The sequence below is a fragment of the Xiphophorus maculatus genome, chromosome 6 (genome assembly GCF_002775205.1).
Source record: "Xiphophorus maculatus strain JP 163 A chromosome 6, X_maculatus-5.0-male, whole genome shotgun sequence".
NCBI lineage: Eukaryota > Metazoa > Chordata > Actinopteri > Cyprinodontiformes > Poeciliidae > Xiphophorus > Xiphophorus maculatus.
In genome coordinates, this window is record NC_036448.1 from 22,897,475 (window position 1) to 22,924,862 (window position 27,388).

Consider the following 27,388-nt stretch of genomic DNA (forward strand, 5'->3'; position numbering starts at 1 on the left):
CTACTGCTTCTAAAAACAACCAAAGTGAATAAAAGAAAAACAATAAACATCCAGCCTTTTAAGTATCTGAAAAATAAGCTGATTCAAAATCCTCCAGCTTGTTGAGTCTTAATCGACAGGCACTCCCTTGTTACCTAGCAACCCCAGCAAACCCCACCCTGTTACCTAGCAACCCAAGCTGATCTCCAGCTCGTGTGGTCAGCTGGTTTTACTGCTATACAACGTCTGCTGGAAAAGACAAGTGTTTTATTGTTGAGTTACCATCCAGAAACTACGTGCTGCATTCTTGTTGGTTGTGCAGGAGGTTCTACTTCTGCTTTTCAAAGATGTGCGTCTGTATAATTACGCATCTGTTAGCAGCCATTCTCACGTGTGAGTGTGAACATTGACGTGGATCGTAGCCAGCAGCAGCTTATTTGGATTTAAAGTAACAAGATGCCCTAAAACAGCTCAAGATAGGCAAAACTAAAGTTTCATTATCTAAAACTGATTTTGTCCAAAAAAAATTTAATGAACATGTTTTGTTTTACCTATAAACCTACCCTAATCTGTTCAAGGAAACATAGTAAGTCACCTTTAATTAAAATCTCACTCTAAACGTCTTCTGCTGCAAGTGGTCCAAATTTTTACCAACATTTTTACCTTTACAAACATTGAATCACGTATGTACACACACACATACGTTCCTGAAGATCATTAAATCAATGCTGCAGCTTTAACTACAGCACTCAGTTTTCTATCAACAGAGATTTAAACAGCAAAGGCCAAACTTTGCTCAAGGATGTGATCTCCAGGAAATCCTCTGAACAAAAAGCAAAACAAAACACAACAAGAATCTCACAGACTGCGGCTCCAATCAACCAGAAACCCAGGAGGATAACGAGCAGAAGTGGAACATCGACTGCAGAATCGACGAGTCAAACAGTAAACGGAGAGACTCAATCAAGCCTGGCAGCTACTCGGCTGTCAGACCTGCAGGTACACGAGTCCCAGTGGAGACAAGATATCTCCACCATTGGAAACGACTCAGATGCTCGTTTTTTCATCGTCTTTACTGCTTTGGTTTTAATAGCCGGCAATCTGATAGACTTTAGAAATAATCTGCACTGAAATCAAGAAACACGTCCTAAAGCAACAAAAACAACACGTAGAATCCAAGCACTTTTCAAGCATTTCCATGTCCCACTTTGGAGTGAAAAACAATACAAATGAACTAAAAAGACGGTTTCACTATTATATGATTTCATTAATCTCTGTTATTAATATTTCATTATGGTATTTTACATTCTACTGCAAGGAGAAAACTTTTGAGACAAACACCCTTTAAATCTGACTGGTCTGAGAACAAAACAGAAATTTAACAAAAAAATCCCCCAATTTCAATAACGTTATTTAATGTATAAAATATTAGAATTAATTAATAAATTAATATTTATTTAAATTACGAAGATCAATAAGTAATTGAGAAATTAGGAATAATAAATATTAATTACACTGAAATAATCCAAGCAAATGGTGTCGAGGTAAATTACCTTCCTGCTCAAATTAAATGCATAAACACAATTTACAAAGAAAATTAGGAAAGAAGATCTTTTTAAAAATTACTGATATTTAGCAAATAAAAGTAATTTTGGTAATTAAACTGATCTAAAAATAATAGTTAAATCTGATTAACTTAAGACAGAGACACAAAAATGTGTCAGTGTCTTTTTATAAAGTGTATGAAAATATCTGGTTTCAGTTGTAAATTATGTTTTCCAAATTTAGCCTTTTAATCAAGGGCTGGATTACACTTTATTACCAAACTGCGCAGTTTGAATATCAAGAACTTTCAAGAACTATATACAAAAATCAAGCACTTTCCAAACCTTGAAAACACCAAATTCAAGCACCCTGAAATTCACTCAGTTGATTGATCATTAAAGTAAATGGTTTGAGACTTGCAGCTGTCTGCTGCAAGATAATCGTCTTTGTTTGTATTTTTGAGAACAGAAGCTGCGTGGCTCACGTCGGGAGCGGCGGTCTCGTCTCCAGGGTCGCCCTTGCAGCCGAGCCTCCAGTGCAGCAGGATTCCCCTGAGCTTCATGTAGAAGATGATGGTGTTGCGTCTGAACAGGCGCACCTCCTGCTGCAGCAGCGCTCGCTCCTGAGCCCAGGGCGCCTCGTGGCTCTGGAGGCCCTGAAGCTCCAGGCCTTCACGCTGCTCCTCCTGCCACAGAAAACCATGCTGATTTATACAGATTATTAAGCTTTTATTAAATCATAAACCAGCAGAAAATATATACATTCATAAATATCTGAGGCATATATCAGACATGTATCATAAATCTTGACATTTTAAATCACTTCAAGCTTCTCTTTGTTGAACTGTATGAAGATGGTGATTTAATTTTTCAGTAATTCTTAGCAAGCTAGAAATGTTTAGTCAACTTCTGATGCTCTCCATTGCACACTGTGTTGATGCTTTCATTTTGAGAAAAAGGAGCCTAAGAGTATCACATGAATACATTAGATGGAGATATGTTACTACACTAAAATCTCTGGAAAAAGCAGGAGGGTTTCTGAGTTTGAAAAGTCAAACATTTTCTAAAAAAAGAAAAGAAGATTTTTTTTAGATTAATTGCAGAAGTTTATAGCAAAGTTAAGAACATTCCTGAGTTTGAAAAATAGCAAAAATTGCTAGAAAAAACTTGTAAATTTTGAGAGAAATCGCAGAAATTTTCTAGACAAAAAATCGGTAATTTCTGAGTTTCAAAAGTGTAAATCTTTTCCTTCTCCACTGTTTGTTAAAATTATGCTTAAATCTTAAATGAGGATAATCTCAAATCAATGTTGCATATCTGTCTGAGGTACATTATGGACCCTTTGTATGTTGTTACATCTGGAAAACACTGGAGGGCAGAGAGACGATTCATTTACATGCCGTCCGTAGCCGCGCTGCTACGATAGAACCGTCCCGTTAATTAGACGAAACCTGGAGATGTTGGTATTATTAATTTAGTGCTATGGTTTCACAACAAATGGGAAAATCGCACAGAAAAACTGTTGAAGAATAACTCAAAACCACTTTTTCCTTGCTCTCTGTGTCGGCTACGTTACACACAGACTTGTTTCCATAGCAAGTGACAAAAACTTATGTTTCAGGATTCAACACCAAAGAACACTCACACATCCCTCACAAAGGTCAGAACATTCGGTTTGTTATAGCAGCAGTTTTTTAGGCTTGATGTTTATTTTGTGATTATTAGTAAGTGATCATTGTGGTAGATTAGCTACCGCTGCTATTAAGTAATCCAACACAGCGGTGGTTGATTAGCTAGTTCAAACTCCTGCTCTACAGATTATCTGTCAGAGTTGGTGTGTATTTAGCCTTTTTTAGGTTTTAACTGAACCAAAACACATCAAATACTGCATCACATCCACATGTTACGGTTTTCAAAGTCAAGCCAGCATAACTAAACTACTTCCCTCTCCCTCGCTAAGTTTTTCTTAATTAAAGTATTTCCTGATCTTGTTATCTAGTCGTCATAGTGTTAGCTATTAGTAGCAAAGCAATGCATCCTTTTTTTCTTTTATCAGTTGTACATTTAATATTTAGCACGTTTACTGATAACTTAACAGATAAAACCAATCCATAAGCATCCATCTCTGTTTTTTTATCTCTCTGAACTAGTACTTTTTGGATAGGTAAAAAAAAAAGAATCAGAAATATCACAATTTTGTGATGCAACACTAAAGTAATACTTTGAAAGTACCAATACTGAAACTCATGCTATGCTATGCAGATGCTCTGTCTGTGCCAAGGAAGATTAACTCACTGCAGCTAGTTAAAGTGGCTGGAACTGGCATGGAAATTCAACTTAACTTCTGACTCATTCAGCTAAAAATAATGTATTAATTATTTTTTGGGAAGTCACTGTTTATTGAGCAATGAACTTTCAAAAACTTTCATTCGAAAATGACAAAAAACAAAAACAAATTCAAGACAAAGGCCGAGTTTTTGATTTAGGAACAGGTATCAGTAGGTAGTAGGTGCAATTTATTTTGCTTTTTCTTCACCAGAAAGATATCATTAAGTTGCAACATGCTTTTTAAAGTTGTTCATACTTTATTACATCATGTATTGTTCCAGGTATGGCAACTAAAATTGTGATTAGAATATAAATACATATACCTATCTGCATTTGATTCTTCAACTAAGCACTAATAGCCTCAATTTATGGGTTTCTACGGCTATTCCAAATGTCATTTAAATATTAAAAAATATTAAGACCACTACACCACCATACAAACCCATCCAAACTAAATTCAAAAGCCTTTACTGGCTCAGTAAAACAGTAAGTATCGTAGAAAAAAGCAGTTTTACCAAATTTAATAATTCATTCCTCTCCTGCACATTAAAGTGTTTGTTATTATTTACGTGAAAAAAGCACAACCTGCACAAAGTGGAACAAAGTCTTCCTTACAGCCTTGCTTTGTCCAACTAAGGTCCAAATCTCTGCGGTGAAATAGACCTGCCCAAGGTAAACTGTGATGTCATGGCGTACCTGAGGCAGGTTGCTGCCAGGCTCCAGCTCCTCTGTCACTGCTCTCATCCGTCGTTCGTGATCCAGACGAAACTGAACATCAGCAGCCGCCGTATCCCGGTGCTGAACCCACAACAGCACAAAAAGAAAAACTTTTATTAAGATCCATGCAAAGGTTTTACCACAATTCAAGTTGCGCTTAAAGGCCAAAATGAGAATTTTCTTGCTGATTTTATTTGTTGTTTTTGGTTTATTCACTGCAAAAGAAACCACCAGTTGAGGAGAACTTGTCAGATAACTTGCTTAAGATGTTTTATTTAGTTTTACTAAATTAAAGTATTTGGTACTGTGCTGTTTTTAAAGACATGCATCTTAGTTAATTAAAATACCACTGAACATTTATAACTAATATATGGTGGCATTACACAGAGAGAAACTTATTTCAAGCAATTCTGTCAATTCTGATGAATATGGTAATGCAGGTAATCAAAACCCAAACGTCAGTTTTTCAGAAAAAATTTAGATTATACAAGACAAAAAAAAAAACAGAACTTAATTTTTGAGAATTTCTAGCTAATTTTAACTCTTTTCTTTTTGGCACAAACTACTCTATTTTTTCCATCTAAAATGGCCCTAATATGGCGATAGACTAGATGTTAATTTTTAAAAATGATTAAAAATGTGTGATTAAACAATTTATTAGATTTTTAAAAAAATTCTCATCTTTCCTACAGCTTTCTTGGGCTCCTATCTGCCTGTAGGTGGACCTCCAGGCGCCCGTGCCCCCCACCTTGAAAAACACTGACCTAATAGTTTTCAGAGAAACTGAATTTTGGCCGTTAATTAGCTGTAACCCATATATGAAAGTATTTTCTTATGCCATTTTAATTTTTTTTTAGATGCAAATAAATGTATTTCTGATCAATGTTGTAGGTTGAATAACGCAGCTTCAGCAAGAACTTCTCTTATTTGCTTTTGTGTATTTTTATGAATATGGATGTGATCATTAGTGTTTAAAAGTAATAATCACATAGTTAAATTCAACCCACAGAATTAATGTTACATTTTTAATTTCCCTCTCTGCACCTAATCAGTTTGCGCCGTCGGTAAATTGAGCTCCTCGGTTTGTCCTGACCCGGCATCACCTCCCTGTCAAGCCCAATGTCAAATGAAATGCAAATCACACATGCTGACTGCGCGGTGCTAATCCTGCCATATCCAAGCTGCTTTCCCATTCACCCATTCATTTATTTCACCCCACAGATTAGGCTGCTGCTGAAAGCACAGGAGATGAACAAAAAGTCCACACGAATGTGCTATAACCGTGACTACAGCAGCAATGTGCCGCATCACCACTGCCAGCGTTACGTAACTCTATAAACACAAACATCAGTCGGTGATTATGAATGGCCTCAGCGTATAGAGCTAAGATGCTAAAAACAAGAGATACATGATATTTATGGTGCACAATGTGTATTTAAATGTTTAGTTTAATCAGTTGAGTATGGCAAGTGAGTCTGTTCAGTGGTGAACCGGCGCCAGGGGGCATCGCTTCGCTTCGGGGTGAAATGTGTGCAGACTCAGCTCTGATACCTCTAACAGTCACATCAACAGCAGATTTTAGCTGCTGACGCCTTGAAGGACAAAAAACTGGCAGCAGAACAACTAATCCAAACTATCACTGCATGTATGAAATGTAAAACCAAACAAATAAAAAAGAGATAAAAATTAAACCATCAGTAGATATGGGGATGTGACATTAGTAAATGTGACGGGAATGTATGGAGAAAAATAGCTGTCAAAAAACATGAAAATGTATGTACAAGCCAACGTGTGCTCTTTTTTTCTTAAGGATTTCCTTCACAAACAAAACATATAATCACCATTATATATTTGATTTGACATATTTGAAGTTTTTTTCTGCACACATTTACTTGTACATACACTTTTTTTTGACAGAAACATCCTCCATAGAGGTGAGATTGTGTTTATAGTCAAGTGATTGTTGGTTGAATGTCAAACGTGATAAATTTCGGGGACATTTTTAAGGTTTTGTAAGAGAGTTAACTGAATTTCACCCTATTCAAACAAAAAGCAAAATTTAAATTACACTAAAACTAATCACACTGTAAAAATGACATAAAACAAGTCTGAGAGGCTATAATATTTGCTATTAATAATAATAGTTTTGGGTCAATTTGGACACCCATTTCGACTTCTTTTTTTCCACTTAACAGGTTTGTATCCATGTAATTAACCGCTGCATACCAGTTAATTAAATATTTTGATGAACTATAACGATTAAAAAATAAAAATATGTTTAACTGTAAGCTTAATTTATTGCATATTTCACAATTTTAGAATTTATAAATCATATATATAAACTATTTCCATTGTTTGTGATTCAGATCCCTGTTTGGGCAAGTTGATTTATAAAAATATAGTTTTATTTTCAAAGTGTGAAACGTTCCCGAAGCTTGCATGAAGTGGCTCGTAGTCAATACAAAACATCATTTCCATATATAAAAAAATCAACAAAAGCATAAAAAAGTGAAAGAAGGAACTACTGATAATACATAATAGTATTCATAAAAGTTTAATACAAAACATTTGAGCTATTTTAGTTTCACCAGCTCCCAAAAATAACTTCTGAATATTGACTTCACAGCTATGTGCGTAAATAATGTGACTGTGGTTCTCAACATGTGAATTTTAATTTGTGAACTTTACCTTAACTGCTAACTAAAAGCGGTTACACATGAAAATACAATTTCCATGTATTTTTTATAGCCGTTAAACAGATAAAGGTTAATTTCTTCCTGATGATGTTGTGCTGAAGTGTAACTTGTTTACTCTAAATTTAGAGTTTATCAGCTAATGTAACTTTCAAATAATTAAAATAATATGGCACTTAAATTCTAATCTGCATTTCAAAATCCAAAACATTTTTTTGGGGGGGTTGTTACTCCTGTAAGGTTAAATCAATATGCATAACATCCATAACACTGGTGTGATCAGGATTTTCCCCATTAAAAGCCTGGCGGGCCACCAGGCTTTACTTGACCCCCCACCAGGCTAAGCATTGTTTGTTTATGTATTTTAATGCTCCAGTAAAAGTGACAGACGGGTTTTAATATACATAGTAAAACATCAGTAATCTTTAGCAGACAGTTATCCATTTTAAAAAGATAATTGCATTTGATTCTGTATACAAAACCTACAGAAATACTAGCTTTATTCAGTGCACTGCTATATTCTCTTTGTTGTTGGTGCTTTATTTCCAAAATTTCCTGTTAACTTTTAACATTTTTTAACACAAAAACACAATGGGGCAACTAGTAACTAGTGCCCGTACCATCGGGTTTAGATAGTTTTTGGGGGAACTACTATATTATGTAAGCTAAGCACAAATGGTGCTAATGTACGTTAGGTTAGAAATGGGGTTGACATGTTGGCCTGGCGCCGCTCTTGTGGCCACTGGCGCCAAGTGTCTTGAATGAGTTCTTGTCCACTGGCGTCTTAACGGCTTGGTTTGGTTTCCGTACCTTGTCTAGTAAAAATACGTTGATGAGGCTCAATAATGTGGCAAACAAGATAATTGGAGTGAAGAAAGCCCAGCTCCAACAAATATACGCCCATATTAGCTCTCTCAGGCTTACTCTGAGAGCTAAGGCTAAACTGATTTTTAACATCCAGTCTAGAGAGTTCGATCTTCTTCCATCTGATCACCGCTTTAGGCTGCCTAAGATCAGAAATCAGCGAATTAGGGGTTTCTTTAATTTCTACAGCCATTTCTGAGCTTAACCTCCCTGGCTTCAACTGTATCCAAACCACTTTCTAGGTTTTATTAAATGCATATTTTATATTCATAGTATCTATAAGTGCACTAACAAAATAAATGTGATGTTTTCCATTTTCTGTGTATTTTGGTGCCTACTGCAAACCAAGTTCCCATTTCCCAAAATGAATAAAACTGAAACTGAAACTGTATGGTGGCGGTAGGGTGAACTCAAATAAAAATCTGCTTAGGGCTCTGAAAAAGCTTGGGCCGGCCCTGAGCTTGACACATGCACCATACATAAATGCACTTTAAAAATAAAAATAAAAAACTTCTCTAATTTACGGCAAAATACCAGCAGCTAGCTGATGGAAAATGACAAAAAATCCCAAAACATTTTCATCATTTTTATTAAGCTACAAAGATTTCCCTCCCTCACAGAATCCCCATCTTACTGAACTAAAATATATATAATTATTAGTTTGATCCATGTTTTTGGAGGAAATAGATTGTGCTTACATTTACAATACACTATAAAATCCCTCTCCCTATATATGGAGAGGAATATAATTTTAACGTATAAATACGGTAAAATACCAGCAGGTTGCCAGAAGTTTGACGTATAAACACAGATTTTACCAGAATGGATTTCACCAGAACAGTAACATTCTGGCAACCACAGCTGCTGGTATTTTACCGTAAATTAGTGACTTTTTTTTTTTTAAAGTGTATGTTAAGCATTAAAAGCTACAGATTGTTTTGAAATTCTACTTAAAAATTCATTAAATCCTGTGGAGCTTCATTAGGCGGCTGCTCACTCTAAGGTGAAAACTTTAAGTCACATTTTGCTCTGAATCATTTTAGTTGAGGGAGCAATTAAATTAAAACAGCATCCGTCTCAAAATCTGTTCAGATCCATGTGTTAAGACCTGGCAGAGGGCCTAAACTGGTGGTGATGTGGAGATATAGAGGAGGGAAGGAGGGAGGAGGCACTGACCTCTATTCTTAAAGCCAGGGGTCTGTGGTACATGGGGAGTCCCGTGGCTCCCCTGCTCTGGGCCGGGCCCCCAACCTGGCTCTGGGGCTCCACGCCTCGCTCCTGTCCTAGACGCCACTCCAGCTCATCCCTCTGAACGGACTGTGAGTAACATGGGAAGGGAGGGTAAAGGGGTGGTGGCCGTGGTAAAGGGGTAGAAGGGTGGGCAACGGGTACAAGGGATGGCCGTGGTCATGATGAGAGGTGGGGGGGACATGTGTGAAGTGGATTGTGGACAAAACAGACAAAAGACACCAAATAGGGTAAGGGACCAAGGAAAGAAAGCAAGCAGGAGGGGAAAATTAAAATAAAATTAAATAAAATGATAAAGAATATAAGCAGGAGAGGGGATGCAAATAAAAAAAAAATCAACTAACGGACTAAACGGTGTGGAGAACGGTCAGACTAGAGTACGAAGAAAAGCGCAAAAAGGAACACCAACTTAAAGATGACGGCGTATGAGAGAGATGAGAAGAGAACAAGAATGAGGATGAACAAAATCATGGGCTGAAACATCTGATGGGAACACAAAGAGGAACAAAGAGAGGGAACCGGGGGGAAAAGAATGCAAAACACTTGTTATGAAGCGCATGCAATGAGGGATACATGAGTCCAAACCAACAGCTGAGAAATACCGCGGAAAATTGCAGAGCGAGAGCTAGCACGCTAATGGTTTTTCTAACACATGTCAGCGCACAGTCATGTGTGCCACAGAAGCAAAAGTCTAAGGAAAGCATCTAAAAGTCTGTATGAAGCAAATTATATCAGCATTGAAAAATTCATAGGCGTTTTATTTGACATTTTTGAGCACAAACCAGTTACAAGCTATAGAACCTCTTAAAGTGTTAACTGTGTTAGCATGTGCTAACGATTACTAGCTAACAATAAAGCTAAAGCTTCCCAAGACAAAAAGCCTTGCTCAATGGAAAGAAATATTAAAAGTATAAAACATACACGAATTCCTAATAAATTTTATTGTAAAATTACATACCTTGAGACTGTGGTAGCATGTGCTAACGGTTACTAGCTAACCGTTTGCTAAGACAAAAAAGCATGGAACAAAGGAAAAAAAAATTATATAGAAATTCCTAATTATGCCTCTTTTTTAAAGTTGTAAGCAAGAACTCATTAGTTGCATGCCTTGAAACTGTGCTAAAATGTACCAACAGTTGCAAGCTAACAAAGTTAGCCCAAAAAACAAAAAAAAAACATTCACCAAAGGAATAAAAACTCATATCGTTCATCTAAAAATCCCTTAACATTTTTGTTTGAAAAAGGATAGCTGCACTTTTTGAAGCTTTGAACATTAATGATTATCATCTGGCCATAAAGTTTTCCGAGACTTTATAGACTTTTTCCAAATTAGCTTGATTTTATCCAAGGATTTGTTTCAAATACTGGCAAATTAAGTGAAAGTTTTATGACAAAAACAACAATATTATTGCTAATCAAAAACTACAAATGATTCAAACAGAAGACATTGTAGTTGCTATTTAAAGAAAAAATATTTTTAGGGTAGTTATAGTAGAGGAAGTTATTTTGCATTTGAATCTGGTCGTTTTAACTGAAATGTTTAAGTCTCCGTTTAAACTTAAAAGTTAAAGTTGTTTATATCACACAGGAAGAAACATCAGTACAGATATTGCATTTAAATTTCTGAGAATCTAATTCCAACAAAGTAAAAAAAAGTCGTCTACGAATTTTCAGCATATTTACTTTGACACAACCACATGAAATCACAAAAAAGTTAAAGTTATAAAAGGTGGGTTGCTCTGGTTTTAATAATTAATAAATAATTAATAAATATTTTTGTTAAACTTTTAAGATGTTTAAACAAGTTAATGTTATTTGCCTTACTTGAAGCAAAGCTTGTAGAAATGGAGAAGACTCAGTTTAATTTATTCCAGTAAAGTTCAAGCTGAAATAAATTTAAAACAGAGTTGAGTTGGCGTTAGATTCGTGTGGTCAAACAGCAAACGTCAACAGATCTTTATGAGCGAGTAAGAAAGAGCCACAAACACCCGAGGCTAATAAATCAAATCTGCTCTTTCATGGGAGAATGTGTACATTTCTGTCTGAGCTGCAGTTTTTAGCTCATTTATTGTACGTAGAATTAAATAAAAACTAATGAATTTGGAAGATGTTGCTCTACATTTACTTTGACTTCTGATACTGGCAAGTGCTGTCATGAAATACTACAGGTAACACATATGTTCTATTCGTACTATTACCATAACTACAAGGTTATTTGCAGTAATTCACAAAGGATACGATTATTTATTTACCCAAAATATTTGCACCTTTTAACTTTCACCCCTAATTGCATATTCATTTGAAACTAAAATCAGAAACCTTAAGTCCAAGTCAAGACTTTGGAGCTTTTTTTGTGGTTAAAATAGGTTGTAACCATTCCTACATTCAGCTAAAAGGTCACATTAGCTAGTAAACAGTTTATGTTTACTATTAAAAACAATGAAAGCGTCTTTTGTTATGTAATACATAGGAATCCAGCGTACATTGTTTTCTAAAAGAGATTATGGCTAAATTCTACAATTAAAATTACAAACTATTATTCTGCTGGAAGCTGAACCTTGCACACATGTCAGATTTTAGGTCTCAACAATTTGTTAAATCAAAAACATTTTCTGATCTTTGAATAAATTAAACGTAATTTTGCCAGAGACAAACTTCATCAGTAAGCTCTAGCCGTATGTCTACTCGCGGTTTTTTCAACGAGAATTCTCAAGACTGCAAACCACGTAGAGGCACGTTTGGAGCAAAAAAGAGTGATAACTGTTAGTCCGCAGTGCGCAGACAACATTACTACTACCGCCTGCTGTCATGGAAACCATGGAATTGTCATAGCAACCATTTTGTTTTTCACTTCTTAAGGCCAAGCGTAATTGTCTCACTTGTGTGTTTGTTCAGAAAGCAGATAGTAAGCTTATGAAGTGAATTGGTCTGTAGTGTTGCTGTCTTTCATTATGATGGCTTTTTAACAGTTTTTGGAGATTGGCCAGGTTTATCAAATATCCTCACTTGAAACCAAATAGTCCCCAATCAGCCACGTGTGTAACCATACAAAAACATCACAGATCTGTACGCATTTGGATTTAAAGTAAATTTCAAATCAAAAAACAAATAATTAAAAATATTAAGTAATCTTTTTTTTCTACTTATATATATACTGTATATATAAAGCCAGAAGCCATGTTGTTAAAATAATAATTTCAATATAATTGAAAATTTTAAATATATCACTTCTGCTGTTGAGACTCAAGTCTTTAGAGCCCGAGTCTACGTCAACTCAAGACTCGGGTCTTTGTTTTTTTTGTGACCTGAGCTCAATTCAAATCGAAGGCTACGCTCACACAGCAGACAAATGCGACTCAAAGCCAATTTTTGTGCCCAAATGTGACTCAAATCTGACTTTTTCATGGTAGTCTGAGAGGCTCAATCCCAATATTCTCACCCCCCAAAAATATCAAATTTGTGCCACTTCCACATGTGATACTACATCGAATATGTATGCAATCAGAACAGCCATGTCACATCTTATCTGACTTTAACGTAATTGTTGTCAGACATGTGTCATAATTCTACATCAGAATAAGCCATACGATGTAAAACAGGGCGTAAACAATGGTTGAAAATTATAATTATGAAAATTATCAGAGAAGTGTCAGTGAACGTATCGCAGTGAGCGAACGTATCTTGGTTCCAACTACATAACCAAACAAACTTCTCTACAGAAGTCGAGGTCAATGTGCTACAAACGGTCGTTGCTATTAGTTGTGTTTTCTTTCGTAGTAGCTTCCTCCTTCTTGTGACAATCTTGTGACGTTACTGTTGTGCTTCCGCACACACAAAAATGTGAGATTGTGGCCGCATTTTAATTAGTAGTACAAACAACCACGCAAAAAAACAAGAAAACTATTTCGGTGGAGAACTTAACCCTAAATCTAGGAGTAGATCTGGAGCAGTTTCTTCAAGTTTGTTTTGTTTTAGGTCATAAATATAAAATGAAATTTGGAGTTAAATGTCTTTCAGAGAAAAATACATTATAAAGAGTATTGTTGTTCCTTTGGTGACTGTATTTATTGGTCAAATGTATTTTTTTTACAAACATCTGGACTAAGTACTGGCTATTAAAGCATCGGTTAGCTGTGATTAAACCACCCAGCTTCTCCCAGACTAACCAGTAAATCCTACAGGTAGAGAAGCAAAGCAGGAACAAGTCATTAGACAAAATGAGCGTTCAGAAAGTTTTAAAACTTTCTCTACAAAGAAGACAGGGTTCTCCTAGTGATATGTGTTTAAAGATAGTTTGCTTTATTTCTAATAGGGTCTGACTGATTTGAAAAAAACGCAAGATGTTTGCTTGATCATGTAGCAGAGAGATAACGAAGCTGCTTTGGAAAAGTAAACCGTACGAACATGTTTGCTTACACTGAGCTGCAGTAAAACATGGACAGAAAGCAGGATGCCAGGCAACAAGGTTCTTCCACAGGCCACTCATACAGCACCATGCAACTAATGTCACTAAACATTTTATTTTTTCCCCACATTTTACGGTCTGTGTCTCTAAAAACACAATAGAGTTACCACTTCCCTCCTGTAGGTCTAAGTATGTGACATGACATATTGTAAAAACACAAAAGCCAAACCATTTATGCAGCAAAAAAAATTATAATCAGAATAGGAGTGGGCAATATGGATAAGTTTTTGTAGTATTAATGTGATAATAACAAAAATTCTAATAGAAACCCTATGAATTATTTTGCATGACAAAGAATTCATGACCAGCTTTTGAAAAACATTCCTATTTGAAATAAGCTTCTTTTCAAGACGCCACATACTTAAAGTGTGATTTATTTAACTAAAACTGCATATGGACACTTAAATTAATATATTTTATTGATGCTCTTGTGAAATAAATAGTAGAGAAAATAGTCAAAATAATATTTTTGTCAGTTTTTTTTAACATAACCTGGAATTTATCATCACAACAATAAATTATAAGAAATTTCTCACGATAAATGATAAACAATAAACGATACAATATATGCCTACCCCGGTTCTTGTTGTTCAATAAATAAGAATCCAGCGTACATTGTTTTACAACAAGATTTATGGTTAAATTCTACAATCGAACTAAAAATGATTAAGTAATTTCTACTTGAAATTGTATCTTGCTCAGGCTAATTGACCATGTACACACATATCAAACCTTTAGTATTTAAACATTAACCAATATGGGAAATTAAAATACAAATATTTTCATCTTCAAATGATTCAAACATAATTTTATTGGACCAAAACTTCATCAAAAAGCCTGAGCCTATGGTATATTTCCTTCATGTTTATTTCAACAGAACTGATATTTATTGATGCTCTTATGGGAAAATTGTGGAAAAAACTTTATTTGAAACATCAACTGGAATTTATAGAGACAACAATAAATCGAAAATCTTATCATGACAAGAAATGTATTATTACAAACTATAAACTATTCAATAATTGCCCACTCCTACTCTTATCATTCAATAAATAGGAACATACATATCAAACCTTTAGTATTTAAACATAAACCAATATGGTAAACTGAAAAACAAACATTTTTCTCTTTTAATAAATCAAACAATTATTTTGGACCAAAACGTCATCAATAAATGTCGTATTTTTGAATTCACTGATATTTCTTGACGCTCTTGTGGAAAAAACAGTAGAAAAAATTGTATTTTAAACATTAACTGGAGTTTATCGTCACAATAATAAATCAAAAATCTCATCATGACAAAAAAATTCATCACGATAAACGATACAATCATTGCCCACCCCTAGATCAGAATAATGCAGCAGAACGTTAAAGATAAATCTTTATCATGCAACAAATTCAGAAGGAGGCCCAGAAAGTTGAGCCAGATGGAAGAAGCTGATGTGACCCGTTCAGTACTTACTCCATTCACACCAAGCAAACTCCACTCAGCGCCCCGGGGGACTGGAAGCAGGAAGACTGCAGACAGTGAGTGCAGGGAGGCGGACAGGCAGGGCTGCTGGCTATGAGGATGTGCATGGAGATGCAGATGTGGATGCAGCGGCAGCAGGAAGCGATGGCGGTGGCAGTGGGACTGAGGAGAAGTGGTGTCTATTGCCAGTGTGGCAGAGCTGGGTGGCTTATCATGAAGCGACCTGAGACTGGAGGTCAACAGGGACCTACCACATTTTAACAACATCCAATTTTTTAGGGGGATTTTTTTTCCCCCTTCGCAATGAAACATTAAGGCTAGCTGTACTAATAAAAATAAATAACACTTCAGCTTTAGTACCACATTACAGAAAGATAACTCTTTTAAATGATTGAGAAATGCTTAAAGTTGCAGTATGTAACTTTGGTAAAAATATTTTCACATTTGTTGAGACTGTTACTATGTTGCGACGGTCTAATGAGAGAAAATAAATGAAGCTTTCCCAGTGCTAACAAAAAGCTACCAATCAGAACAAAAAGGCAGGTCAATCTTCTTCCGGTCAGCAGAGCCTATCATGAATGCTAAGGCTACTTAGAATGTCCACTGATGACAGCAGATTAACAGTTTTCCAGTAACAGTAAGTAGTTTCTCCACCATTAGCAGGTATAGCAGCATGTTTATGAGGTTGATTGACAGCGCTAGAACCTTTCACCTGGCTCTGATTGGTTGTTTTTGAGTGGGAGTGGTGCATTTCTTCAGATGGCAATACAGTAGTAGCTCTGGGAGAAGGTGAAGGACCTCATAAACTGTCACAACACGGTGGCAATTTTAACAAATATGTAAAAAAAAAAAAAAACATTTTTTTTATAGAAGTTACAAACTCCAACTTTAACCAAAGTGAACAAAACGATCCAAAATATAGATAATAATAATACCAATTTGGGATCAGTAGCAGGTGGCGGCAGATACTGATCGGATCGATAAAAGCGTGCTAAGCTTGATACTTCAGTTTCTGATTCCATCTTGGAATTTTATTTTATTTTTGTAGTTTGTCAACCCTACCTCAAAGTAAAAGATGTTTTTACAGTAACTTAGGATTTTTGCAGGTTTCACCACCTCAGGTTTAAGACCTTTTTAAGACCGTTCTGAATTAAATTTAAGACCTGCATATTTTGCTATGCTCTCCATGTAATTAACCCCCAAAGTGTCAAGCTTTTTTGAACAAAATGCACCTCATATGGGTTGGCAACAGACACGAGCCAATAGCGAAGATGAACTGGCAACGCATTTGAACTAAACAAACGATAGACGTAAAAGACTTAGCAAACTAGCTAGCAAGGTTATATTAGCGGCCTGACAGAAAAGTCCTGCGAGGAACTAAATAAAAAACTACTAGATTAAATAGTCATGCCAAGACAAAATTTTAATCATGCATTTCTGCATTTGTAGACAATGTATTTTAATCTTTTAATGCTTTTAAGACATTCTAAAGCCTTAATTTTAGACACTTTAAGGATGTGCAAACACTGACTAGTGCAATACAAAAATCAGCACTGGTTTAGTGGAGAAAAACAATTAGAAAGTATTTTAGTTGCAATGAGTAATGACAGCGTCATCTTTCCAAATAGAACAGTAGTTGTAAGCTGAAATTTTAATAATTTTCTTGAATCTAATCTACAATGAAGCACTATTGAAATGTCATGAACCCATTTTGTTTAAGGACAGGGTAGAAAATTAATCTGAGACACTATAGTAGATCAAATTTTCCTCCAGCCTGATGAGTTTTCCTTTGTTGGGCCTGTCTGTGCAGGTTGCTGCACACTGTTGTCACCATCTTTAATTAGAACTGATTTCTTTCCACACACACTGCTGACTCAAGCACTTGTCTGGTTGATTTTTGCCTTAAATGCTCCTCTAATGACTGAACACTTGGGAAAGTTTAATGCAGACTCAAATTAATTTAGAATGATTTTACCCATCATTAGCCAAATATCTGGATTGATCTGCTTCGCAAGTAAAGACAGGGACAAATCAATTTTGTTTCATGTTGAGATGATCCTTTTAAGATTGGAAATTGAATAAATTAGGGATGTAGCTAATGATTATTTTAGTTGTCAATTATATTGACAATTAATCGATAAATCTAATTAAAATAAACTGGCATATTCTGCAGATTTTCCATGTAAATATTACAAATACATTAGAAGATGCCAAAAAAACGCATAATCAATTTTCTTATATAAGAAACTGAACATTTTATTGCCTAAAATGCAATAACATAGCATTCCTTTAGTGTACTCTTAATCATCATTTTGTAGCAAAAGATGCTTCTGCATTTAAAACGTCACATGAAAAGCTCAGTGTTTTGTGCTTCACTTATAATTTGTTGATTATTTTTTATTAAACTATTAATAATTGGACAGGAAAAGGTGGTAAATATAAGATTTTTTGTTGATTTTTATTACATATTTTGAACTTGGTGAAGGTAAAACTGCCACTTGACGAGTTTTGGGTATAACAGATAAAGTAGGGTTTGCTTTATCTTTAATGGAAAATTTATATATTTTTGTACAGTTTTGGCTTATTTACTCGTCTTAATAGTTCTTCTTTCTGCAAATTACCTTTATTGGAGTCTGTATACTCCAGTTAATGATTAATTGATTACTAAATTAGGTGATGATTATTTCAATAATCGATTAATCATGAGTAATTTGATTAATCGTTTAACCTCTTGTATAAATGTAAGAGCGTAAGAGAACTTTGCTTGAGCCGGTCATTAGAAATGTTTTTCCTTTTATGTTTTTACAAGGAAATAAAGCAGCAGAAGAAATGAAAATTAAAGTAAAAATGTCCCCTTGATCGAACAGAACCGCAGTAAAGTGTCTTGAACTAACCTGGAAGTCCGTGACCAGGTCTCTTCCGAAGGTGCCGATGGGAGAGTCGCGGGACATGGACGTAACCGTAGACAGGAAGCTGCTGGACTCTGTGAGGTTTGGCATTGGAGACAGATCGTCGGTCCTCTCTCTCAGCCCGTCTCCTACATGATCCAGCTTCTCCATGAAAATGTGCAGTTCTGTACGGAAAGCCTTCATGCGAGTGTTGATGGTGTCCAGAACTTGAGTATCTGGTTTGGATCCGCCTTCCAGGCTCTCCCCTGTGGTCATCAGCAGCCTGCCTTCGAAGATTAGACTGTCTGTGTCAGTGATCAGACGATCGACGGTCTTCCCCAGCCGGTCGGCTTCTCTTTTCACGTTGGCGAACGACTCCCGCTCCTCCCTTCTGCGATTGGCAAGCTCAACGGCACTCAGGTCGCTGCTATCCAAGGGTTTGATGCTTCCCAACCCTGAAGTGGTTCCCGTTTTCTCAAACAGGTCTTCGGAGTCACTCTCTCCGCCAACTGGACCCTCCCGTTTTGGCTGTAGGAGAAGCAGTCGGCCCATTTCCTCCTCTTCTGCAGCCTCTCGGCGGCCAGTGTCACTCTCCGCGTCGCTGTCTCGAGGGCTCCCGGTGCGAAGGCCGAGGTGCGCAGCCAGGTCACAGCGCTGGACGTTGGATATGAGGACTCGGTTCTCGTACTGGAGCTTCATCACCTTCCCGCTCAGCTCGTTGATCTGCATCCGCGCCGATTTAAGCTCCTCCATCATCATACCGCTGCCCCCGTTCCCAGATTTAAACAATCCCACCTCACTGCCTTCGTCAGCACCGGAGGTGCTGCTGGGGCCAAACTTGAAGCGATTGAGTTCAGACGTCAGCTGCCTGTTGTGGTCCTCAATCTCGGAGATGGATCGGCGCAGAAGTTCTGCTTCCTCTTCAACAAACTGGAGATGTCGCCGCAGCTCACCCGCGGACTCCAACGGGTCTCCGCCGTAAGGAGACGAGGGCATGCTGGCGAAGGGTTCCCTCCCAAAGCAATCTCTTTCATACTGACTGCGAATGTCTTCGTTCTCCGCTCGCAGGCTGCGGTTTTCCACCTCCAGCTCCACAATCTTCCTCCCCAGGATGTTGGCTTCCTCCTCCACCAGCTTCAGGCGCAGTCTGAGCTCGGCCTCTCGAGTCGTATGAGGGCCGCCACCTGCGCACTCCGTCAGGGGAAGGGGGCTGTCAATGTCGCCGTAAACTGATTTGTACTTCTGCAACTCCTGTTCAAGTTCATCCTTCTCGCGACCCAGCTTTGCCATCTTCTTCCTCATGAGGCCGGACTCCTCTTTGGCGAACTGGAGCTGGCATCGAAGGTCTGCACTATCCTCCTGCGAATAAAGACAAGGCAGGTCAAGACTGGAGAATGGCAAAGTTGAGATTTTAATTGGCAGAGTGACATTTTGTAGCACAATCAAATAAGTTTAGTTGCTATATATGTCTAATATGACTTAAAAAGAAATATGACTTTGTAATTTAAAGTCTTGAAATTGGGTCTCTGTCTCTTTAAGAAGCTCCTGTTCTTTCTGAAACTGCACCTTCAGGAAGTCATCATAACATCGCTCCTCTATTAGCCCTTTAGCAATGTTTTCACCAACGTTTCACTGAGATGTAGCTCATGTAATGAGCTCAGCAGATGCACAGTTCCACAGGGTGTTTGCTAATTGCTGCCGCTAGTCTGAAGGAGTGCTCTGTGAGGCAGAAGCTCAGAGCCTTCAGAAACAACAACTCCAAATTTTTAGACTTGTTCTTTAGCGCTTTTGATAACTCTCAAAACATTTGGCGCACTTAGCTTCCCCTAAATAACATTTCCAGATAAATTATAAAGCGCTAATTTTTGTTTTGTAAACTTTTAGCTGAATAAAATTTGACATCTGTCTTGAACTTCTGGTTATCAAGTAGTTTATGTAATGTACATTTATATTCAATGCACTTATGTAGAAGTTTAGGCAGCAGTTCCATTTCCTCTCTCTTCTTTTCCACCAATAACTTTATTTAAAACAAGAAACATACAGGAACAAAATAAAATGGAAAATGGAGAACAAGATATAAACATAAACATGACATATAAGGGCGTTATTGAGCATGTAAATTATAATGTTAAAAATAAACATGTACTGAAGGATTGTAGACTTTCAAGGGTACAGACATAATCTAAATGAAAGTTTTAGCATCAGCTTCCACTAAAAACCATGTTGATTTTACACTTTAGGATTAGAGAAACTAATATTAAGGATTAGTGGTTGCGGTGCTGAAATAAATCACCTTTTCAATAATATTCTAATTTATTAAATGGGTTAGTTTGTGGAAGATGCTGATACTCTAAAATAACCAATATTTTCTCTTGAAAAATTGTGCTTTTTTTTACTCCCAGATTTCACCTTCAATCATTTTTATAAGGCTGACGATGTATACTGCATAACACAGTTCAAGTAAAAGGGATTTATTTTTACCTGACTCGAGGATTTCTTGTCCTTAAAAGCTTCCCTGCTTCCGCGTCGCCTCAGTGCAGTCTAAAAGAGAGAAAATTAAGTTTTTAAAATGTTCTCCTAGATCATAAATGTTGCTGCAAATTAAAAAAAGATGATCAAGAACACCAACATTGAGACAAAAACCAAGTAAAGAACATTAATGTTTATGATATGATTGGTATTTGATTATTTTTGCTACAAGAAGCGTCAGAAATAAGATATAAGAGGGTTAATCTATGCAATAGGTTGTAGATTAAAATAACAGAAATGCATACTGGGAATTATCCCACATAAATACAGACTGAAAACATTTCCTGATAAACACGATGCGGTGTGCTCTGCTGCATGCTTTGCAACACGATGCTGCTTCACACCAACGCGTCCTCTCGCCTTGCATTGTGTGACACTTCCAAAAAACACCAAAGGGGAGGGGAGAAAAGCATCTGCCTGCCCAGCGTGGAAATCTGTCCTGCAGCTAATACTGCAGTGCACATCGCATGCAAAGCCGGGATAAAAAACAAAAAACAAAAACAAGGCAGCCTTCTGCACGCCGGCTTAGCCTCACCAACTGATCAAATCATTCAGATTTTGTCTTACATCATCATATGACAAACGGGGGGAGAAGATGGAGGAGAAGTCAGGAAGGAGAAACCCCAGCTATAAATGGAGCTGCTGCCAGAGACAGATTGCTGCTCGGACGGTTATTTAAAGTCTGACGATCAGCAGAGCTTCCTTCTAGGAACCATAACTGGCTGTTAAACTGTCATGGAGCATCGTTCAGGAATACCTACTACTTACTTAAGATATGAAAAAAGTCATTTAAGTGCCAGATTTTCTCAGAAATCCTTTGAGTCAGTTTTTAGAATAGTTGGGTTTTTATGTGTCGTGTCCAGACGACCTTATACCTATAAGGAGGAAATAAAACCCACCTTTAAGGCTGCGATCACACTGCAGCCCTAAGTGGCCCAATTCTATCTATGCCTTTCTGCGACCTGTGTCTGATCTTTTTATGACAGTTGGATTTTAACACAGGTCGGACTTTGTTTTTTGTCTTTTTTTTTGTCGAATGCGACCCAGGCCACTTGGATATCCGATACGTATCTGATCTTTTCGAAAGTGACCTGAATCCTAACGGCCAGGTCCAGATGACAAACGTCACGATGTTTATCAAGTCGTGATAAAGTCCCGCAAAAACAATCATGGCGGACAATAATGAGGATTAAGTTGTTAATGTGCTGCTCCGGTCGGACAACAACTTCAAAATCGTAAGCTACGCTCCACCGTTAGCGTCCATATTTACTTCCACAAACACTAAGCACTTCTTCTTCTTTTAATGGCGGTTGACACGCTCAGTGTTTTGTGTGACGTTATTGCGCCCTCTACTGCGCATGCAGGACACTTTCAGGTCTTTTGCCGTTCACACATACTGTACAAGCGGCATATACTTGTATGGGTGAACGACCATGCCAAAAAAAATCCGATTTGACCAAAAATAGGAATTGGGTCACTTTGGGCTGCAGTGTGAACGAAGCCTTAGTGAAATTGGAAAAATCCAATTTTATTTATATGTAAATAATTAAACATTCAGAGTAGTGAAAGTTATGTATTATGTCAAAGTATATTGAAATTAAGGTTTCACAGAGATGAAGTAGTTTATACTACTTCATCTCAGGATTAAAGGACTAATATCTCAGCCAGATCTAGAGAAACTCATCCATGTGTTCATCTTCAGTCGTATTGATTATTGCAACAGCGTCTTCACAGGTCTGTCCAACAGACAGGTCTGCTGCTCGCGTTCTCACTAAAACCAGGAAGATAGAGCACATAACACCAGTTTTAAAGTCCCTTCACTGGCTCCCTGTAGCTCAAAGAATAGACTTTAAAATACTGTTGTTAGTTTACAAATCACTGAACGGCTTAGCACCACAATACATTAAAGATCTGCTTTTATTGTATGAACCTTCCAGACCCCTCAGGTCTTCTGGTTCCGGTCTGCTTTGCATCCCCAGAACCAGAACCAAACGAGGAGAAGCAGCTTTCAGCATCTATGCACCACAAATTTGGAACAAACTTCCAGGAAACTGTAAAACAGCTGAAACACTGACTTCCTTTAAATCTCGACTAAAAACCCACCTGTTTAGGATTGTATTTAAAACATAATCAATTACACATTTAATGATGGAACTTTACTTAATTTCATGCACTTTGAAATGCCTTGCTGCTGAAATGTGCTATACAAATAAAATTTGATTGATTGATTGATACAATCAATCAATATTAAATATTTCTTTGAATTAGGCTGTTTAAATTGGCTGATGGAGTTGGTTTTGTCTAATCTCAAAATGCATTTTAAAGGCTGAATAAATAAGATGAAACTAATTTAACTTCTCCTTAATGCTTTTAAATAAAATAAAAATGTCCTGGTTGCTTTTTTAAATATTGTTCTGTATTTATAAAAGTCTTCCCTGCCATCCGAAATGGGCCAGAGTGAATCATTCATGGCCAAATGGATGGAAAACATGAGGAATAAAACCCATTTTATCCACAGCAGCCTGTGACTCACTTCCTGTTTCCTAAATATGGACTGAACTCCATTCCATCACTTTTCCACTAAAAGATTGGTTCTTTTTCTAGAACTTTGTCCATTTTTGGGGGGGGGTTGAGGCGTGGCATGATAAACGACAACACTGCAAAAACACAACATCTGAAGTTTTTTCATTTAGTTTCTAGTACAAATATCTTAGTAAACTTGAAATACAACAAAGCTAACTTACAAGTCACTTTCCAGCAGCTTGTTGTGAGTCAATAATTCCTTAATATTGGTGAAAAAGTTCTAGTTCCACTGACAAATATATTCACTTACAACAAGATATTTTACTCATGTTATAAGTGAAACAATTGACAAAAAACTAGACCAAGATTTTGTGTTTTTGCAGTGAATGATTCCTTCTCTTTGCAGCTGGAGCAATGTTTGCTTCTATTTCCATCCATCCATCCATCCATCCATCCATCCATCCATCCAGCCAACCATCCATCCAACCAACCACTCATCCATACATCCACCCATTTCTTTTTGTCTGAATGTCTCCGACCAGCAGAGGACAATCACTGTAAATAAGTTGCAAAATAACAACACAGCAGTGACTTTTACTTATGTTGGTACTTAGCATTAATTAACTGCTCTCCACCGTAATTAGCAGACCAGTCTGTGTGTCTGTGTGTGTGGGCGTGTGTTGGCGTGTGGGTGTGTGTGCATATGGGTGTGTTTGCCTCTGCTCGATTAGCTTAAACACAAATCACTGAAGCCAGAAACGATGCTGCAGATGCGGATGAAAACAGACGTTCCCACCATGAAAATGAGGAACTCTGTGTCACTCGGACCCGCCTTGAAGCTGGATGACATCACGCAATGACATCACCAGAAAAATATTTTTAAAATCCCCTCTGTGGAAAACACTTTGGGAGGAGTGAAAGACATTTCAGCAGCATCTGTACTCATCAGCTTGGCCTATTTATGATTTTCCTCAAAGAAGGAAGTGGCGCCTGTTAGATGGGGATTAAACGGGAGCGGAGATGTAAGGGGGTAAGTGGGCGGGATTAAAGGGGATTGTGGGTACAAAAGGCGCTGGGGCGGCCGTCAGATGCAGATAAAGCCTGACGGAGGATTCTGGCTCCACAGAACAAACGAGTCTCAGAGAGATAAGTCGCTCTGAAATGTTTAGAGCCAGATTATATTAGTGAGATCTGCATGAATGAGAGCTCAATCTGGCCTGTAATCCCTTTGAATAAATTAATTAATACAACACAGCCCTGACTGAACACATTTAGGAGCCAAAAGGCCTCCCCTTTTGTTGCTTGATTTAATTTTTTGGGCCAATCCAAGGACACACAGTGGAGCTGCCGCTGCATCGAGATGGGTTATTTTTACACGGACGATCAATCTCTGGCTTGCAGCACCTGCAGTAGTCTAAATATATTTCATCTGGACGGCATCCATCCTACAAACACACACGGAAACTCAATTTACAGCTGAAAATGGAGCAAAATTATAACAAAACCATTAAAAACTTTGTTTATTCCAGCAATTCCACTGAAACTCAAAGTAAATACCTTGGTTCCACAATAATTTAAATTTTGAAGCCGTTATTTCTGGGAAATTTGATTATGAAATGAAATATTTAACTGTTGCATTAACAAAACGTTGGCTGTTCATACGGAGTAATATCTCAATATATTGATGGACAATTTAGTGGAAGGAAAAAGTCTGGTTGAAAACACTGGAATAAATGAGAAAAATACAATTCAATTCAACAAGTGAAACTCCTGTTAAATATCTCCCTTACAAGATGATATAATGTATTTGAAGCTATTATTTCTGTAAATTGTGATGATCATAACTATTACATTAGCACAATAAATGATCATTTTTAAAAGGAGCTGGTCATTCACAGAAAGCTATATCCAAGCATACTGATTGATAGTTGAGTGGAAGGAAAAAGTCTGGTTGAAACCTGTCCTTCAGTCAACTTAAAGATAAACATATTTTTCAAACACTGGAACAAATTGGAAAATATGTCAAACAATAAATGCTAGATAATCAAAAGCAAGAAATATGTTTTAGGAAGTCTCTGTAAGCCAAACTGTCCTTAAAAATAAATCATTAGAATGGAAATTATCAAATTCATTTCAGTTTATCATGTGATTAATTGATTAATTACTTAATTACTTAATTAACATGTGTTTATATTATCAGTCATTATGAGTTTCTCTAAATCTGTTGCCTTATCAGGAAGTTGTGGCAACAGAAACTTCTGAGGAAGAATCCAGAAAGCATCGTAAGCCGGGCGAAGCGTCTCTATCGCCTCACATTAATGGCTGCCCAGAGACACATTTCCAATGAAGTTTTTTTTTTTTTTTTACCCCTTCAGGGGGTCTTTTGTGGGCTCTAGTGTCCCTTATATGACAGTGGGCTGACAGGAAACGGGGAAGGAGAGGAGGGAAGACATGCGGCAAATGTCGTCGGGTCCGGGAGTCGAACCCGCGACGGCCGCGTCGAGGACTCAAGGCCTCCAAATATGGGTCGCGCTAACCACTACGCCACCACGGCACGCCCATTTCCAATGAATTATGACTTCTTGCTGTCAAACTCAGCTAACAGAGAAAATGAACGCCACAGCAGTTAGAAAATTTACTTTGTTTTGTCTCCATTGAATCAGAAATGGGGGTTTTTACCCCTCCAGGGGGTCTTTTGTGGGCTCTAGTGTCCCTTATATGAAAGTAGGCTGACAGGAAGGGGGAAGACAAATATCATCTTGTCCAGGAGTCGAACCAGCGACGGCTGCGTCGAGGACTCAAGGCCTCATGGGTCGCGCTATCCCCTACGTCACCACGGCACGCCCCTACCAGAAATGGTTTTAAAGTAATTATTGAAATTACTCTTTCTGGCTTTTCACCTCAGTGAAGTGTGCTGATAACAATGAATGATGATTTTTTTTTATAGCCAGTATGAATTATTTAGTTTACAATTGGTACTTAAATGCAGCATCACTGAAAGCTCTGAAAAACTGCAAATATCTAATAGCTCACTAAAGAATGGCAAAATGTATCGATTGGGACAAGCAGGAGATAAGAAATGTAGATTTTTGCCAGTGGTGGAGAAAGTACTCATACAATGTACTTAAGTAAAAGTACAAATACACAGACAAAAATTTACTCAAGTAAAAGTCAAAGTACCACATTATTATTTTACTTAAGTAAAAGTAATAAAGTACAAGCTTTTAAAACTACTTAAGTATTAAAAGTAAAAGTACTTGCCGACCATAATACCTAACGGCTTATATAATGTCATTAAGTGTACCTATCGTATTTAGTTTTAATAAATCAGTAATGTACCATTTTAATGAGCAATGCTGCAGATAAAGCATGTTTTTATTGTGTTAACCCCCTGTGACAGTTTAGATTTAGATATTTTATTCTATGCATCAGAATTCCAGGGATGACCTGCAGGGTTACATGTAATTAGGCAAAATGAGAGAAATTATTATACCTTTGAAATGTTTTATTTAATTCAAAATAAACACGTTCAAAAGAAAATTGTTTCCCTGAAAAAAGGGACTTTAAACTGACCTAACAAACATCAAGCGATTTGGAAACATCTAGTCTTTCGTCCTAACAAAACATGAACTTAACTTTTTTGCCAGCTATTTTGAGAGAACTGTTAACAGAAAGGGGCTGACAATAAACACCTTCCAGGCAGGGGGGGTACGGCTGACTCTGTGGGCGGGAATGTCCGCCAATGTCGCCGGACTTGCGACAATTGCGTCTCATTGGAACCCATATTCTAATTTATTGAATATAACTGTTACATGGAGATTATTTTAATGGCGCTAACATTTATTCAATAACCAGGACGTGAAGGAGTTTAGCGTCAACTTATATGTAACATTCATGGCGGGAGACGTGATCACGACCGCAGTAATCACTGTTACTTGCAAGTTCATGCTAGCTTATAACAATATACAGTAATCGTATTTATTTACTGCAGTCGAGTTCAACAAAAAGCTTGCTAAGATTACATAAAACTTCACTAACACAAATTAATTTAACATCGATAGCGTTTAGCAACTTAACTTACCTCAATATGTTTTTTCAAATTTGATGGTGAATTTTTGAAAGATAGAATTTCATGCTTT

At 37.1% G+C, this 27,388-nt stretch overlaps 1 protein-coding gene across 4 annotated transcripts in view; it reads right to left on the bottom strand.

Annotated features, from left to right (window-relative positions):
- mtcl1 (microtubule crosslinking factor 1) overlaps positions 1 to 27,388 on the bottom strand; it is a 90,666-nt gene that overhangs the window by 36,876 nt on the left and 26,402 nt on the right. For 3 of the 4 annotated variants that reach the window (XM_023335171.1, XM_023335173.1, XM_023335174.1), the window contains exons 4-8: positions 20,679 to 20,738; positions 18,204 to 19,556; positions 9,302 to 9,442; positions 4,548 to 4,649; positions 2,009 to 2,209 (exon numbers count right to left, since the gene is read on the bottom strand). In XM_023335171.1, the coding sequence (XP_023190939.1) occupies positions 2,009 to 2,209; positions 4,548 to 4,649; positions 9,302 to 9,442; positions 18,204 to 19,556; positions 20,679 to 20,738 (1,857 nt within the window). The remainder of the gene's footprint in view (positions 1 to 2,008; positions 2,210 to 4,547; positions 4,650 to 9,301; positions 9,443 to 18,203; positions 19,557 to 20,678; positions 20,739 to 27,388) is intronic. The other variant, XM_023335172.1, reaches the window with a different exon arrangement.